This window comes from Eucyclogobius newberryi, unplaced genomic scaffold (genome assembly GCF_026437365.1).
Source record: "Eucyclogobius newberryi isolate DKJ021-1_F unplaced genomic scaffold, fEucNew1.0.hap1 SCAF_12, whole genome shotgun sequence".
NCBI classification, from domain to species: Eukaryota; Metazoa; Chordata; class Actinopteri; order Gobiiformes; family Gobiidae; genus Eucyclogobius; species Eucyclogobius newberryi.
This window is the reverse complement of record NW_027315746.1, coordinates 2,492,025-2,507,646: the sequence shown is the minus strand read 5'-3', so window position 1 is coordinate 2,507,646 and position 15,622 is coordinate 2,492,025. Positions and strand designations below refer to the sequence as shown.

The 15,622-nt window shown below is 45.9% G+C and overlaps 1 protein-coding gene across 7 annotated transcripts in view; it reads right to left on the bottom strand.

Moving 5' to 3' along the window:
• LOC140355925 (disks large-associated protein 1-like) overlaps window positions 1-15,622 on the bottom strand; it is a 92,261-nt gene that overhangs the window by 28,893 nt on the left and 47,746 nt on the right. For 6 of the 7 annotated variants that reach the window (XM_072440577.1, XM_072440581.1, XM_072440578.1 and 3 more), the window contains exons 3-5: window positions 9,427-9,641; window positions 7,665-7,860; window positions 120-435 (exon numbers count right to left, since the gene is read on the bottom strand). In XM_072440577.1, coding sequence (XP_072296678.1) covers window positions 120-435; window positions 7,665-7,860; window positions 9,427-9,641 — 727 coding nt within the window. The remainder of the gene's footprint in view (window positions 1-119; window positions 436-7,664; window positions 7,861-9,426; window positions 9,642-15,622) is intronic. The other variant, XM_072440582.1, reaches the window with a different exon arrangement.

Below are 15,622 nucleotides of genomic sequence, written 5' to 3'. Positions count from 1 at the left end.
CTATGTCTGGTTTCTCTTTATAAACCCCCCTCCTCGCCCTCCCTCGCCCTCTTCGCCTGCCTCTCCCCCCTCACCCGCCACGCCCGCCCCGCCCACCTCGCCCCCCCTCCGCTCGTTACCTGTGCTGCTCTGGATGGTCCGGACGGTGGTGGCGGTGGTCCGCGGCGGCGAGGCGGGCAGCAGCAGCAGCGGCCGGCCGCCCTCGCCCTCGCTCTCGCTGGTGCAGCCCTGGTCGATGGCCCGCACGTAGCTGGGGCTCCTCATCCGGAAGCAGCCCGGCATCGGCAGCGTGTCCATGGGCTCCAGGCTGTCCATGCCGCCCCTGTCCATGCCGCCCCTGTCCATGCCGCCCCTGTCCATGGCCTGCGACTGGAGCTCGCTGTAGAGCTGCTCGCAAACCTGCTCGATCTGCCCGTTCACCTCCACCTCGCTCAGCTGGAGACGAGGGTTGTGCGGGATCGAGAAGACGGCGGGAATAGAAGAAGGGATAGAAGGCTTTCAGAGCAGGTTAAAAAAGAAAAAAAGGGACAGATGAATATTGCATGGCAGAAGTTTTAGAAGGAGGAGGTTCCATTAGCGAGCAGAGAATAGATCGCTGGGACGGGGGGAAGCGTGTTGTGGACAGAAAGGTCTGAGCGGGACATGCACACGTCAACCACACAAACAAATGTCGTTTTGGGAGGTGCAAAAGGCGGAGACGGTGAGGAGAGAGTGCGCGGGGCGGTGGAGCGTGAAGGCGCCGCAACTGACGCTCGACTCGGACTCGGGTTAGCGTCACTCGGGTTAGCTTCACTCAGGTCAGCTTCACTCAGGTCAGCTTCACTCGGGTCAGCTTCACTCGGGTTAGCGTCACTCGGGTTAGCTTCACTCGGGTTAGCGTCACTCGGGTTAGCTTCACTCGGGTTAGCTTCACTCGGGTCAGCTTCACTCGGGTTAGCGTCACTCGGGTTAGCTTCACTCGGGTTAGCTTCACTCGGGTTAGCGTCACTCGGGTTAGCTTCACTCGGGTTAGCGTCACTCGGGTTAGCTTCACTCGGGTTAGCTTCACTCGGGTTAGCGTCACTCGGGTTAGCTTCACTCGGGTTAGCTTCACTCGGGTAAGCTTCACTCGGGTTAGCCTCACTCGGGTTAGCCTCACTCGGGTTAGCTTCACTCGGGTTAGCTTCACTCGGGTTAGGGTCACTCAGGTTAGCTTCACTCGGGTTAGCTTCACTCGGGTCAGCTTCACTCGGGTCAGCTTCACTCGGGTTAGCTTCACTCGGGTTAGCCTCACTCGGGTTAGCCTCACTCGGGTTAGCCTCACTCGGGTTAGCTTCACTCGGGTTAGCTTCACTCGGGTTAGCGTCACTCGGGTTAGCTTCACTCGGGTTAGCTTCACTCGGGTCAGCTTCACTCGGGTCAGCTTCACTCGGGTTAGCGTCACTCGGGTTAGCGTCACTCGGGTTAGCTTCACTCGGGTTAGCCTCACTCGGGTTAGCCTCACTCGGGTTAGCCTCACTCGGGTTAGGGTCACTCGGGTTAGCTTCACTCGGGTTAGCTTCACTCGGGTTAGCGTCACTCGGGTTAGCTTCACTCGGGTTAGCTTCACTCGAGTTAGCTTCACTCGGGTCAGCTTCACTCGGGTCAGCGTCACTCGGGTTAGCTTCACTCGGGTCAGCTTCACTCGGGTCAGCGTCACTCGGGTCAGCTTCACTCGGGTCAGCTTCACTCGGGTCAGCTTCACTCGGGTTAGCTTCACTCGGGTCAGCCTCACTCGGGTTAGCTTCACTCGGGTTAGCTTCACTCGGGTTAGCTTCACTCGGGTCAGCTTCACTCGGTTAGCTTCACTCTGGTTAGCTTCACTCGGGTCAGCTTCACTCGGGTTAGCTTCACTCGGGTTAGCTTCACTCGGGTTAGCTTCACTCTGGTTAGCTTCACTCGGGTTAGCTTCACTCTGGTTAGCTTCACTCTGGTTAGCTTGACTCGGGTTAGCTTCACTCGGGTTAGCCTCACTCGGGTTAGCTTCACTCGGGTTAGCTTCACTCTGGTTAGCTTCACTCTGGTTAGCTTCACTCTGGTTAGCTTCACTCGGGTCAGCTTCACTCGGGTTAGCTTCACTGGGGTTAGCTTCACTCTGGTTAGCTTCACTCTGGTTAGCTTCACTCGGGTTAGCTTCACTCTGGTTAGCTTCACTCTGGTTAGCTTCACTCGGGTTAGCTTCACTCGCGGACAGAGGCTAAAACGCGATCATTACAAACGTGGTGCGTAAGAACTCGCCGTCTGAAACGTTAGCGGCGGCTGTAGCTCTGGTGGAGCGCGTCTGATCCGAAAGGTCGCCGGTTCGATCCCGCTCTGGAAGGACGGTCGGATCGCAGCCGCCGAATACTTGAATACTGCCGTCGTGTCCTTGGGCAAGACACTTAACCCGACTCGCCCCCAGTGTCTGTGTGATTGTGTGTGTGATTGTGTGTGTGATTGTGTGTCTGAGTGCGTGATTATGTGAATGTGTGTGTGATTGTGTGTGATTGTGTGTGTGATTGTGTGTCTGAGTGCGTGATTATGTGAATGTGTGTGTGATTGTGTGTGATTGTGTGTGTGATTGTGTGATTGTGTGTGTGATTGTGTGTGTGATTGTGTGATTGTGTGTGTGATTGTGTGATTGTGTGTGTGATTGTGTGATTGTGTGATTGTGTGATTGTGTGTGTGATTGTGTGTGTGATTGTGTGATTGTGTGTGTGATTGTGTGTGTGATTGTGTGATTGTGTGATTGTGTGATTGTGTGTGATTGTGTGGTTGTGTGTCTGAGTGCGTGATTGTGTGAATGTGTGTGTGATTGTGTAATTGTGTGTGTGATTGTGTGTGATTGTGTGATTGTGTGTGTGATTGTGTGATTGTGTGTGTGATTGTGTGATTGAGTGTGTGATTGTGTGTGTGATTGTGTGATTGTGTGTATGATTGTGTGTGTGATTGTGTGATTGTGTGTGTGATTGTGTGATTGTGTGATTGTGTGTGTGATTGTGTGATTGTGTGATTGTGTGTGTGATTGTGTGATTGTGTGTGTGATTGTGTGATTGTGTGATTGTGTGTGTGATTGTGTGATTGTGTGATTGTGTGCGTGATTGTGTGATTGTGTGTGTGATTGTGTGTGTGATTGTGTGATTGTGTGTGTGATTGTGTGATTGTGTGTGTGATTGTGTGTGTGATTGTGTGATTGTGTGTGTGATTGTGTGATTGTGTGTGTGATTGTGTGATTGTGTGTGTGATTGTGTGTGTGATTGTGTGATTGTGTGTGTGATTGTGTGATTGTGTGTGTGATTGTGTGTGTGATTGTGTGATTGTGTGTGTGATTGTGTGATTGTGTGTGTGATTGTGTGTGTGATTGTGTGATTGTGTGTGTGATTGTGTGATTGTGTGTGTGATTGTGTGTGTGATTGTGTGATTGTGTGTGTGATTGTGTGATTGTGTGTGTGATTGTGTGTGTGATTGTGTGATTGTGTGTGTGATTGTGTGTGTGATTGTGTGTGTGATTGTGTGTGTGATTGTGTGATTGTGTGTGTGATTGTGTGATTGTGTGTGTGATTGTGTGATTGTGTGATTGTGTGTGTGATTGTGTGATTGTGTGTGTGATTGTGTGTGTGATTGTGTGATTGTGTGTGTGATTGTGTGTGTGATTGTGTGATTGTGTGTGTGATTGTGTGTGTGATTGTGTGATTGTGTGTGTGATTGTGTGTGTGATTGTGTGTGTGATTGTGTGATTGTGTGTGTGATTGTGTGTGTGATTGTGTGTGTGATTGTGTGATTGTGCTTCGAGAGCCTTGACGGTTCAAAAGTGCTTTATAAATCTGACCTTTTACCATTTTTATTTATTTTGAGCCTCATGATGAATGTGAGAATAAACATCGCAATTTAACAAATGTTCTCGATTGTTAACATCACGAGCAAAACGATAAAAAAGCTCTAAATGTTCCTTCTTGTATTGAACGCATCGCCTCGATATATCGACCTACTTTACGTACAACTGATCGTTCAGAAAGTTTGATTAAAAAAACAAACGCTGAGCAAAATCTAAAACCGTCACATTTATTTTGAAAGACTTAAACTCTAATTTAGTTTGAAAACGACCTCTTTTCTATGAATTTAAAACAATATTTTTCTCTCTCTTTGGTTTTGTCAACCAAAATCCAGATCCGTTTATGCTCTTTTATCCACCTTGTTGTTGTTTTACTGTTTATAAAGCATTGTTTGTGGGCGGAGCTCTGCTTTCGGTAAGATAAGATAAGAAAAGCCTTTATTTGTCCCACAATGGGGAAATTCCAGTATTGCAACATAAATTAGGGACAGAAGTAAATAATAATGAACAGATCATTGATAAAAAACTTTACACTCTTAATAGAAAAGCTCTTATAAAACTGTGTTGTTAGCTCTGTGACGACGTTAGCGGCTTTTAGCTCGTGCACTGAAGCGAATGTCAAGTCAAAATCGATACGCTTCATTTTAGGATTATAGATATAGATTTGAACTAAAGGATATTAATTCGTCACAGATAATCCTCCGGTTAAAAAGTTAAAAAAAACAAAAGGTTGTGGCGGCTCTTTGAGTTCAAGCTCAAAACAGGAAAATATAATTATAATTAAAGACATAATGGACACGATCATAACGACTGTGGAAGAATATCGGTCACAATGACAGTTTAAAGTATTGAAATGCCTGGATTTAGATTTTACATTTAGAGAACGTCGTTTCAAATTTTTATTGTCTAAGAGTTTATTGTCTGTGGTGAAAAAAAATGCTACAAAAACAGCTACAAAAATAAAGATGAAAAAGTTACGTTTTCAAAAAAAGGGACGATATTTTCACACTTCCGCGATTGATTTTACAGACGTTTCACAATTGTCTGATGAATAAAACAGTTTAAAAAGACACGTTTTCACACATTTCCATTTTGATTAAAAAAAACGATTCGTGGTTTAGTGTCTATAACGAGGCAGAAGAAACATTTCTGACCCATTTACAGCTCGAACCATCAGCACAAAGAAATGAACAAAATAACACACTTGTGCAAAGAAAACATAATATAGTATTTATAGTGACGAGCTGTAGTGGTATTATATGTATACTGTGTACTGCAAGACTAATATTATTGTGATATTTGTACACGCTTTTTGATACAATAAGTTTCGTTGTATTAAAACAAAAGTGTCCACGCTCTATTTACGAGTCAAACTGAATAATACAAAAAATAACACAAAAGAATTGAGAAAATCAAGCTTAATAAATAATAATTTAGGTCGCAACATGGAAAAAACACAATAATATAATCCTTCTTTTCATTGCTAAACCTGTCAGACGTCGGTGCCATTGTGATAAATGCAGTTTGTGTCGAATATCGATGATTTCGTTTGTCTATATTGTAACAAAGATCCTCGTGTGGCACGTCGCGCAGCCGCAGTAAAAATGAATCAGTGGCAAATGCAGATGAACGCTCGCTCTGCCCTGGGCCTGAACCGCGGCGACATCCGAGGCCTCTTTCTGTTCAAAGTACACGCGGTTTGAAGTATTTGCTGTAGAAGTCTAAATAGAAGTATGTTACGGTGTAAATGCAAGGCTAATTACTGCCTTTTCTGTTACTTTTGTGCGTTTAAAGTGTGTATAGACCTGAAGAGTGCGTGTCCTATTGAAGTGAAATCACACGTCACAATTGTTACAGTTTGAAAAGTCTGAGCAACATTTACTTCCTTATTCGGTGTAAAAGCTCTTAAAGTTTAGAGCTCTACAAAACTGGCAGTTCAGATTCCTGTCTTCACTCAAATGTTCTCAAAACACCTCACAGGTTATCAAATGTGTCTAACACAGCAGAGCCACTGAGCTAACGCAGCAGAGCCACTGAGCTAACGCAGCAGAGCCTCTGAGCTAACGCAGCAGAGCCACTGAGCTAACGCAGCAGAGCCTCTGAGCTAACGCACCAGAGCCACTGAGCTAACGCACCAGAGCCACTGAGCTAACGCAGCAGAGCCTCTGAGCTAACGCGGCAGAGCCACTGAGCTAACGCACCAGAGCCACTGAGCTAACGCACCAGAGCCACTGAGCTAACGCAGCAGAGCCTCTGAGCTAACGCAGCAGAGCCACTGAGCTAACGCAGCAGAGCCTCTGAGCTAACGCACCAGAGCCACTGAGCTAACGCACCAGAGCCACTGAGCTAACGCAGCAGAGCCTCTGAGCTAACGCGGCAGAGCCACTGAGCTAACGCAGCAGAGCCTCTGAGCTAACGCAGCAGAGCCTCTGAGCTAACGCAGCAGAGCCACTGAGCTAACGCAGCAGAGCCACTGAGCTAACGCAGCAGAGCCACTGAGCTAACGCAGCAGAGCCTCTGAGCTAACGCAGCAGAGCCACTGAGCTAACGCAGCAGAGCCTCTGAGCTAACGCAGCAGAGCCACTGAGCTAACGCAGCAGAGCCACTGAGCTAACGCAGCAGAGCCACTGAGCTAACGCAGCAGAGCCTCTGAGCTAACGCAGCAGAGCCACTGAGCTAACGCAGCAGAGCCACTGAGCTAACGCAGCAGAGCCACTGAGCTAACAGCGCACGGAGCGGGACGAGGTTTTTGCTTCTCATTAAACTTTAAAACATCCACAAATACATACGAGATGTCGAGTGATGGAAGAAGAATACGCAGTCACTAAATATATCTTGGAGCGATCAGAAGTCAGAGTTCTGTATTCTGAATAATTCAAATACTTTCACATTGAGAAACATTTTATTTAAGTGTAAAGAAAATGTGACGAGGGATTAAAACAGCTTTATGTTTGTGCTTTTATTATCGGCTTTTTAGAGAAAGATTAACCTGTTTTCACCACAAGAGATGGTTTTCCTTTCATACTTAGAGTTTCAAGCCTCAATATTGTGATTAAAGGAGCTGTGCTGGATTATTACTGTTATAAAAGCAGAACTCCTTCATTTTAAACTGCAGTGACCAAAGTGACTCTTTCCAAACGGATTCAGGCGTCTAATAAAAGACTTATTTCATTATCATCATTATTATAAGCATTTAGTTTCTTCTCAACACTGGAGGTGTTTTGGAGATGTTTCTGAGATGTTTCTGAGATGTTTCTGAGATGTTTGAGAGATGTTTCTGAGATGTTTCTGAGATGTTTGGGAGATGTTTCTGAGATGTTTCTGAGATGTTTGAGAGATGTTTCTGAGATGTTTCTGAGATGTTTGAGAGATGTTTCTGAGATGTTTCTGAGATGTTTCTGAGATGTTTCTGAGATGTTTGGGAGATGTTTCTGAGATGTTTTGGTAGCCGTCTCTGAGATGTTTCTTAGATGTTTGGGACATGTTTCTGAGATGTTTGGGAGATGTTTCTGAGATGTTTCTGAGATGTTTGAGAGATGTTTCTGAGATGTTTCTGAGATGTTTGGGAGATGTTTCTGAGATGTTTCTGAGATGTTTGAGAGATGTTTCTGAGATGTTTCTGAGATGTTTGAGAGATGTTTCTGAGATGTTTCTGAGATGTTTCTGAGATGTTTCTGAGATGTTTGGGAGATGTTTCTGAGATGTTTTGGTAGCCGTCTCTGAGATGTTTCTTAGATGTTTGGGACATGTTTCTGAGATGTTTGGGAGATGTTTGGGAGACGTTTGGGCGACGCACGGACACACAGACAGTGCCACAGGTTCACGCCGCACAGACCTGGCTGATGGTGCTCATTGCTCTCATGTAGCTCTCGTTTCTGGAGCGGTACTGGGGGGACGACAGCAGGCATTTGGGGTCGAGCAGGGCTTTGGGGTCCAGCGTGTCCAGGCTGCGGTTGATGGACACCTCACTCACCGCACGCAGGTAACTGTGGCTCCGGATCTGCAGCTTCGGCGAGTGCTCCGTCGAGATCCTGCGGGAGAACGTCAGGCTTGGGTCAACGGTTTGAAAACGGGAGAAATCACGGGACGGGAGTGATATACGTGTGAGACACAACTTTAGAAAGAACAGAGAAGGTCATTTTAGCCGTTTTATAAATGTCCAGTATCATTTTTCCTTTAGGTGATTAATTCTGTTTCATCCAGGGTCTAACAGTCTTTTTTACTGAAGCCAAATCGTCAGTCCAAAAGTTTCAATTGCAGGAGTTTTTTGTCCCAGATACAAAGTTTTTAAAGTCGGGATATTCAATTTCAATATAGTTTCAGTGCTGTATTAAAGGTGCCATAACATGCTTTTTTTCACGTTTCGTAGTCTCTCCTAAGTGTATCATTGATAATAATAAGGGTTGTGCAACACCCTTAACATAATAGTTTATAAATATCACCCAGACCTTGGACCCCCTCACCAACCCGGAAATGCAAACGGCTTGGTTTGATATTCGCCCCCACCCTTGTGAAGAGCCATCTGTCTCCCCCGCCCAACAAGGGGGATAATGACGCATGCTTGCCCTTATGACGCGGTCTTGCCCCACCGCCCGTCAGTTTGGAGATTGGAGGAAAGGAGATAGTCTGTAATATAGCTAAACACTGCGGGAATCAATCAAAAAAACACTCTGGACATATATGAAGCACAAATAGCAATGTAAGAAGGTTAAAAGCTCTGAAAAGTCGATTTTGCATGTTATGGGACCTTTAAAGGAATTGTAGCCTGCGCTCTTGCTGGTTTAAAAAAGGAACTACAATCACAAGAACCTGCGGATAGAGACGCACGCGAGTGTTTCCAAGGCTGCATCAGCACTGATTCGTGATTGGCTTCTTTTTTTTAGCATCTGTCTGCACTTGCATCCTTAATAAATATGACATGAAATGAATTAAATAATAGATTCAATAGCCAATATTTGACAGAAAAGTGATATTTTGCTATTTTATTTTTTTATTTTTGCCCTCCGCTACGTGCCTGGATTGGAATATGGCTCTTGGAGGAAGATAATTGCCCACCCCTGCCCAACAGGGTTTGAACACGTTTAGCTCGTAGCTTGGGGACAAAGATCGGTCAAGTTTATGAAATTGTAAGTCAAAATCCTTCATACGGTTTGTTTATTCTCAGCCTCAATATTTGTGCACAATGGGACAAAACACGGGCTAATCATGAGCAAACTGACGACCACAATTTCTCCAGCAGCTAGTATTTCCTTGCGAATGGTCTGCACTTTGACGTGGGGTTATAAAGTACTGTATATATCATATTTTTCCAGCACAATTCTTTCCAAACGTGTGATTTTGTGGTGAGCTGTGCGTGCGTGTTCTCACTCTTCATCCGTCATAACAAAATGGCCTTGTTTATGTCTCAATAACTCAGCTTTATATGATTTTCCTTGTTGTAATAAGAATATTTACCTTGCCTAAAAGTATTGTATAGTCGAGAAGACAAATGGGCCGCTTCTTTCTGTGCATTTTAGGTTTAGTTTCAGCTCATTTTCCATTTGTCGTTCAAAAAAGCACACAGGAAAGCGCCGACACAGGCTCAGAGTCTCTCTTACTGTAGCGTGGTCATCTCCGTGAGCGAGGGCTGCGTGGCCTTCAGGTAACTGGCCCGTCGAGCCTGGACTTTGGGCGAGGGTTTGGGGCTGCCGTCCGAGTCGCCGCTGTCGTCCTCCGCCATGGCTTTGACGTAACTGCCGCTGCGCATTCTCCTGCACGGAATGTCATCCTCCTTCACCAGCGGACAGAAGCCTCCCCAGTCGTCCTGAGGCACCTGCCGGGGGAAGAACCGGGGCAAAAACGACACCATAAACACTGTACAGTTTGTGTCGGGCGAGTGCCGGGGGGAAACACACACACACACACACACACACACACACACTCTGGTCCTACATTATGAATATTTCAAGTATTTAGATTATTTCTTTCATCATATTTTGAATTTGAGATGCAGGTGATTTTTTTAAATCCTTGAAAAAATTGAAATTTGCAGCGCATATTTTCAGTTTTTTTTTTTCCAATTTAAAAATCCAGACCAAATGTTCAAGGCAATCGAATTCAACAGTCAAAATAATGAATATTTGAAATTGTGAATTTTTAAACTTGTCACATTGAAGTTAAAAATTCAGATGCATTTCAAATTAAAATCTGATTCAATAAATGATCTTCCAGAGGAAATATTTAAACATGGTTAAGAACTTAAAAATGAAGCCTAAATTCTGCACAAAACCTTTAACCTCAGATCTCTCTGTCCACGTCGCCAGCTCCACGTTTGGTCGCTCTCAGGAGGAAGAAGATGTTCTGTGCCTGGGCCAATCACTTTCCGGTCCCTTTCAAAGCTTGTCCTGTGATTGGTCGTTTATTTGGTGATTTTCAGTGATGCTGCTCCATGTTTCCGCAAACTTAAATCCTATTCAAAATCATAATAACACCGCCTGTTTCGCGTCGTCAGAATTGCGTCGCCTGATTCGCGTCGCCTGTTTCGCATTGCCTGATTTGGGTCGCCTGATTTGGGTCGCCTGATTCGCGTCGCCTGATTTGCGTCTCCTGAATCACATCGTCACTTTCGCAGTGCTCAGTCTGGTCCAGGGGAAATGAATGTTCTTCAGTCGCCTCTGTCTTTTGATGCGTCTTTACTTCTAACGAGACATCTGCCTCTGCTAATGAGGGGCTGAATCCTCGAGCACAAACCTACATCTGTTTAAGTGGAGCAGGTTATGCTTTCAATTATTAAGCTGAGGAACCGGGTTTTTAAACCACCGAAAAGGACGAAGGCATTTAAATAACTTGTTCCTAGCGCTCACAAACCTTCCAAATAAATGCATTGCAAGAACTTTTTGGTCACTAGCAAAGCTTTAGATTAGCCTTTTTACATGGAAAAGTGGAGCAGGGTGGACCACCAAAGGACAGCCAATCAGCTCTCATACCAAAGCCTCACGAGCCGGGTATCGACTGGTCCACTTTGGAGCGGACTGGAAGAGTCAGGAAGTGTCTCCACTGTCTAAAGTGGATTGTCCTGGTCTTGAGGCAATCCAAAGTTAAACTTTATTTTTTAAATCTGTCTCGGGGACGTCGTGCTTGGGTGCAGAGTCATAATAAAATACAAGGACTACAATACAATAAAAATGTATAAACATTGACTACAGACAGAACCAGCAGATGAAGCTGTTCAGGAGAATTGAAGAGTAGTTTGGGGCAGAAAGAGGTGGGCGTAGCGTGGGAATAGGGGGGGAAAGGGTGGGCAGCTGCCGGCCTCCGCCCTGACCCTGCCCTCCCCACACTGGGAGGGTTGAGGGGGAAGGGGGGCAAGGGCAGTGGCTCCACAGCTGAAGGCCTCCCCACTAGGAGGGAAGTGCAGGGGCCAGGGACCAGAAGACAAATGTTGTTATGGTCCTAGCTTTGTTTTGGGCTCCGAGAAGAGCAGATGATTGGAAAAGAGATGTCCATCATCATAAGATGAGAAAAAGCTGATATAAACAAAATGATAATTTGTCTCCAAACTCCGACTTGATCTTGTGCTAAAGCGCCGTATTTCCACTGATGCTAACTTATATGTTGAACGTTAGCAACACAAAGCTAGCAAAGCACGTTAGCATCAGCCGTTTCCTGTTTCTGGCCGCACAGCACTCGCTTTGTCAAGAGCCACAATCTGATATTTCCAGCTCATAAAGCGTCTGACATGATCCAAAGCCAAAGCATGACATAAAGAGAGGTTCAAACGCGGCGTAGAGGCTTTAGCCACGCCCCTCACATGCAGAGAAGTTAGATTAAATTAGACGAAAGCTGAGGAGAAATAAGAAGTAGTTTCCTGTTTATCCCTAATGGTCTTATGATTATAAAGTATAATTCAGGTAGGATTTAGATTTTTCGAGTGTCTACAGAGCCGCGGTGCGCGGCCGAAACTGCCATGTTATTTTGTGCCGCGGCGCCTGAAATTGCTGCGCAATTTGACAGCGCCGTTTTAGACCGCGTCAAGGTTAGGGTTAGGGTTAGGGTCAAGGTTAGGGTCAGGGTTAGGGTCAAGGTTAGGGTCAGGGTTAAGGTTAGGGTCAAGGTTAAGGTTAAGGTTAGGGTCAAGGTTAGGGTCAGGGTTAGGGTTAAGGTTAAGGTTAGGGTCAGGGTTAGGGTTAAGGTTAAGGTTAGGGTCAGGGTTAGGATTAGGGTTAAAGTTAGGGTTAAGGTTAGGGTTAGCCATGAGGCCATTTGACCGCGCCGCAGCTCTACAGCCACAGCCTTAGATTTTATTTATTAGAAAACATTTACTATATATTTGGATGACATCAGTGGCTCATGTCGTCCTTCTGCAGCTCTGGACTCGACACAGACACTTCTTCTATTGGTCAGTGTCTGTTTTATTCAACCAATCACAGTGAAGTGTGATTGGTTACAGTTTTTTAGTTTATAATTTTTCTCACTGGGTGCTTTTGTGGTTTTTCCTGCAGCAGGAGGGTCTCAGGACAGGGGGCGCTCTGGGACACTTCTCCGTTTATGTATTTCCTGTGAACGTTGGTGAATCTGCTTCTCCATCACATGACTTGAACTCTAAGAAGCTGTAGATAGTTGGAGTTGCCTCTTGAAGACAGAATAAAGCAGATTCTAAACGAAATCGTGCTCTTGAGAAACACAATATACATTTATTGGCATTTCTTCTCTCTTTTTTAACCTTTTCTGACATTTTGATTTAACAATGTCACAGTCTTTGTGATAAAAGCTTGTACGTTAGATTCTGTTCTAGATAAAATATGTGTTTTTTAATAGTCGACTTGGGCTGCAACAATACATTGACAAATTGTGACAAGTCAACGTTGACATTTGTATTTTGACAATGATAACGATTCTCTGGCTTATTCAGAACTGAAACATACACATTTTTCATCATTATTAAATCAAAAAGTCAAAAGCGAGCAGCTCATTCATAAATAATACACCTTTTTCTATCTCGACGCCTGCAGTCACATATATTTGATCTAATCCAAATCTCTGACTAGTCGACTCCTAAAACCGTCGATAGTAGCAGTCAGTTAATGTTTCCAGCTCCAGCGCAGTTAGATTTAGAAACTACTACATCCCTAAGACAAAACTGTTCCTGTGCATGTCCAGCCTAACCTCCATCCACCCGTAAATGTGCAGCACGGGCGACACTTGTGTGAGAAGAAGCGCCGCCTCGTACATTTCCCCGTTACTCGGTTTCCCCGTCTCGTTTCCCGCAACCGAGACTCGTCAGAAACCTCCTCTGACTCATCCCCGGGCCGAGCGCTCCGATCTGCGGGGCCGCCGCCGTCGCTCGGAGTCTGCGCTTGCGTCAAACGGACACAAATGAGCAGTTTGCTATAAAAAGCCACAGTGGGCACCGGAGCAGCTGTGCTAAAGCAGCTCCAGCAGCAGCAGCTCCAGCTCCAGCAGCAGCTCCAGCTCCAGCAGCAGCTCCAGCTCCAGCAGCAGCTCCAGCTCCAGCAGCAGCTCCAGCTCCAGCAGCAGCGCCCACGCGCCCTTCGCCGCTTCACCCAGCCGCAGCCCCCGTTCCTGGGCACGTCTGACGCTCGGGGGGGGTGGAAGTGCTCCGGAGTGCGGCGGCGGGAGGGGGGGATAATGGTGTAATTAACAGGAATAGCTTTGCAGTCGTCACGGAAGCGGTTTTAAGAGTAGATAATGCAGCGAGAGAGAGAGGGGGGAGAGGAAAGAGGGATGGAAAGAGAGAGAAAGACAAAGGGTATTTCACATTGAGGCCTGGAGACGGTTGCTGTGGAAACGTAGAGCCGTTTTTTTGATTGGTTGAAGAAGAGGAAGCGAGGGAGGAAGAGATGGAGATGAAGCAGAGGAAGGAGAGCGAGAAAGAGAAAGAGGGGGGGAAAGTCAAAGGAGAAACAGAGATGAGAGAAGGAGGAAAATAAGGTGAAAAGACAAGGATATGAGAGAGGGAAAGGTCGAAGAGAAAGACAAGAAAGAGATCGGGATGGAGGAGAGGAGAATGGGAAAGAGAGAGAGAGAGGGAGGAGAGAGGGAAAAGAGTCAAAATAGTCCAGATTGAGGAGGGAAAAGAAAGAGAAAGGGGATAAAGTGAGGGATAGAGAATCAGAAAAAGAAGAGAAAACAAGAAGGATCAGAAAGGCAGACGGAGGGAGGGAGAAAGAAAGAAAGAGAGGGAGAGAGATGAAGAAAGGAGTAAGGGTAAAGAGAAATGAGGGAGAAAATGAGGGGGAAGACGGAGAAAGAAAGGGAAAATAGAGAGAGAAAGTGAGAGAAAGGTCGGGGAGATGAAAAAAGAAAGAGAAGGAAATGAGTCAATGGAGAGAAAGATTTAAGAGTGAGGACGGAGAGAAGGAGAAAAGTGAGAAAGTGAGAGGGAAACGGACAGAAAGAAGCAAAAAAAGATACAATATGAGAGAGATGAATGGAGAGAATGGTGAAAGAGGCAGGAGATAGAGAGAGAGATGAAGAAAAAAGAAAGAAAGGAAAGAAGAGGATTTAACAGTAGAGAGAGAGAGAAACAGAGAAGAAGAAGGAGGGGAAAGGAAAGAGAAAAGGAGGAGGAATAGAGGAGATAAGATTAGGAGAAAGAAGAAAAAAGAAAGTGAGGGGGAAAAACAGTGAAAGACAAGGAAAATAGATATGAGAGAGAGAGAGAGTAATGGAGAGAATGGTCAGAAAGGCAGAAGGAGAGAGAGAGAGAAAGAAAGAAAGAGGAGGACATGGGTCAAAGGAGAAGAGATTTTAAGAGTGAGGACGAAGAGATGGAAAAAAAGTGAGAAAGTGAGAGGGAAACGGACAGAAAGAAGCAAAAAAAAGTAGAAGGATATGAGAGAGAGGAATGGAGAGAACGGTGAAAGAGGCAGAAGGAGAAAGAAAGAGAGAGAGATGAAGAAAGGAAAGAGAAGGGAAAGAGTCAAAGGAGAAGAGGATTTAAGAGTGAGGACGAAGAGACGGGGAAAAGTGAGAAAGTGAGAGGGAAACAGACAAAAAGAAACAAAAAAAAGTAGAAGGATATGAGAGAGAGGAATGGAGAGAACGGTGAAAGAGGCAGAAGGTGGAGAGCGAGCTAGCGAGGGCAGGTGACAGAAAAGCCAGCGCTGCACATCTACGGCAGGCAGCGCTCCGTTCTCAGAGCTATAAATAACTCGGAGCTGAATGTACAGACGTTTCAGGGGTCCGCACCTGTCGGTCCGGTCCACGGCTTCCATCGGCGACGGGAAGTTGAGGCGGTCGTCTGCGTCCGCGGGCGATCCGATCCCCGTCTCCAGCGCGCTCAGAGAACCCGACGTAGCTTTGGCGCGGTAACCGTTGCTGTAAAACTCCTTTGTTCGAGCGGGTAATGCATCGAGAACGCTCAACGCCGTTTTATTATGTCTAGTTTTACTTTCGCAGCAGCACTTAAGCGCCCTGCTGGTCACTGGCGGATGTGCACCGTCACCGCTTGTACTGTTCGTATTCTGAGCGATAGCAACCGACTGATTTGTCCTTTTGGCGTCACGAATATCGTCTGTAGTTGATCATGGAAACAGCTGTCAGACGTATAAAGCCACACGTTTGGCAGACGTACATACACCACATCTCGTCCGTCGGATCGTACGCGCTCGAATCGTACTTCCCGGGTTTACATACGTGTTCGCAAACCGCCGTAAAGTTTCCCCGGTGTGCAAGTGCAACTCAGCGAGCACGTTTAGCACGAAGAACCCGGGTATGATCGGGCTTTTTGCGTCACCTGTGGCTCATTTACCAAAATGACTCAAACTTCTACCAGGGCTTTTTTATTTGTAA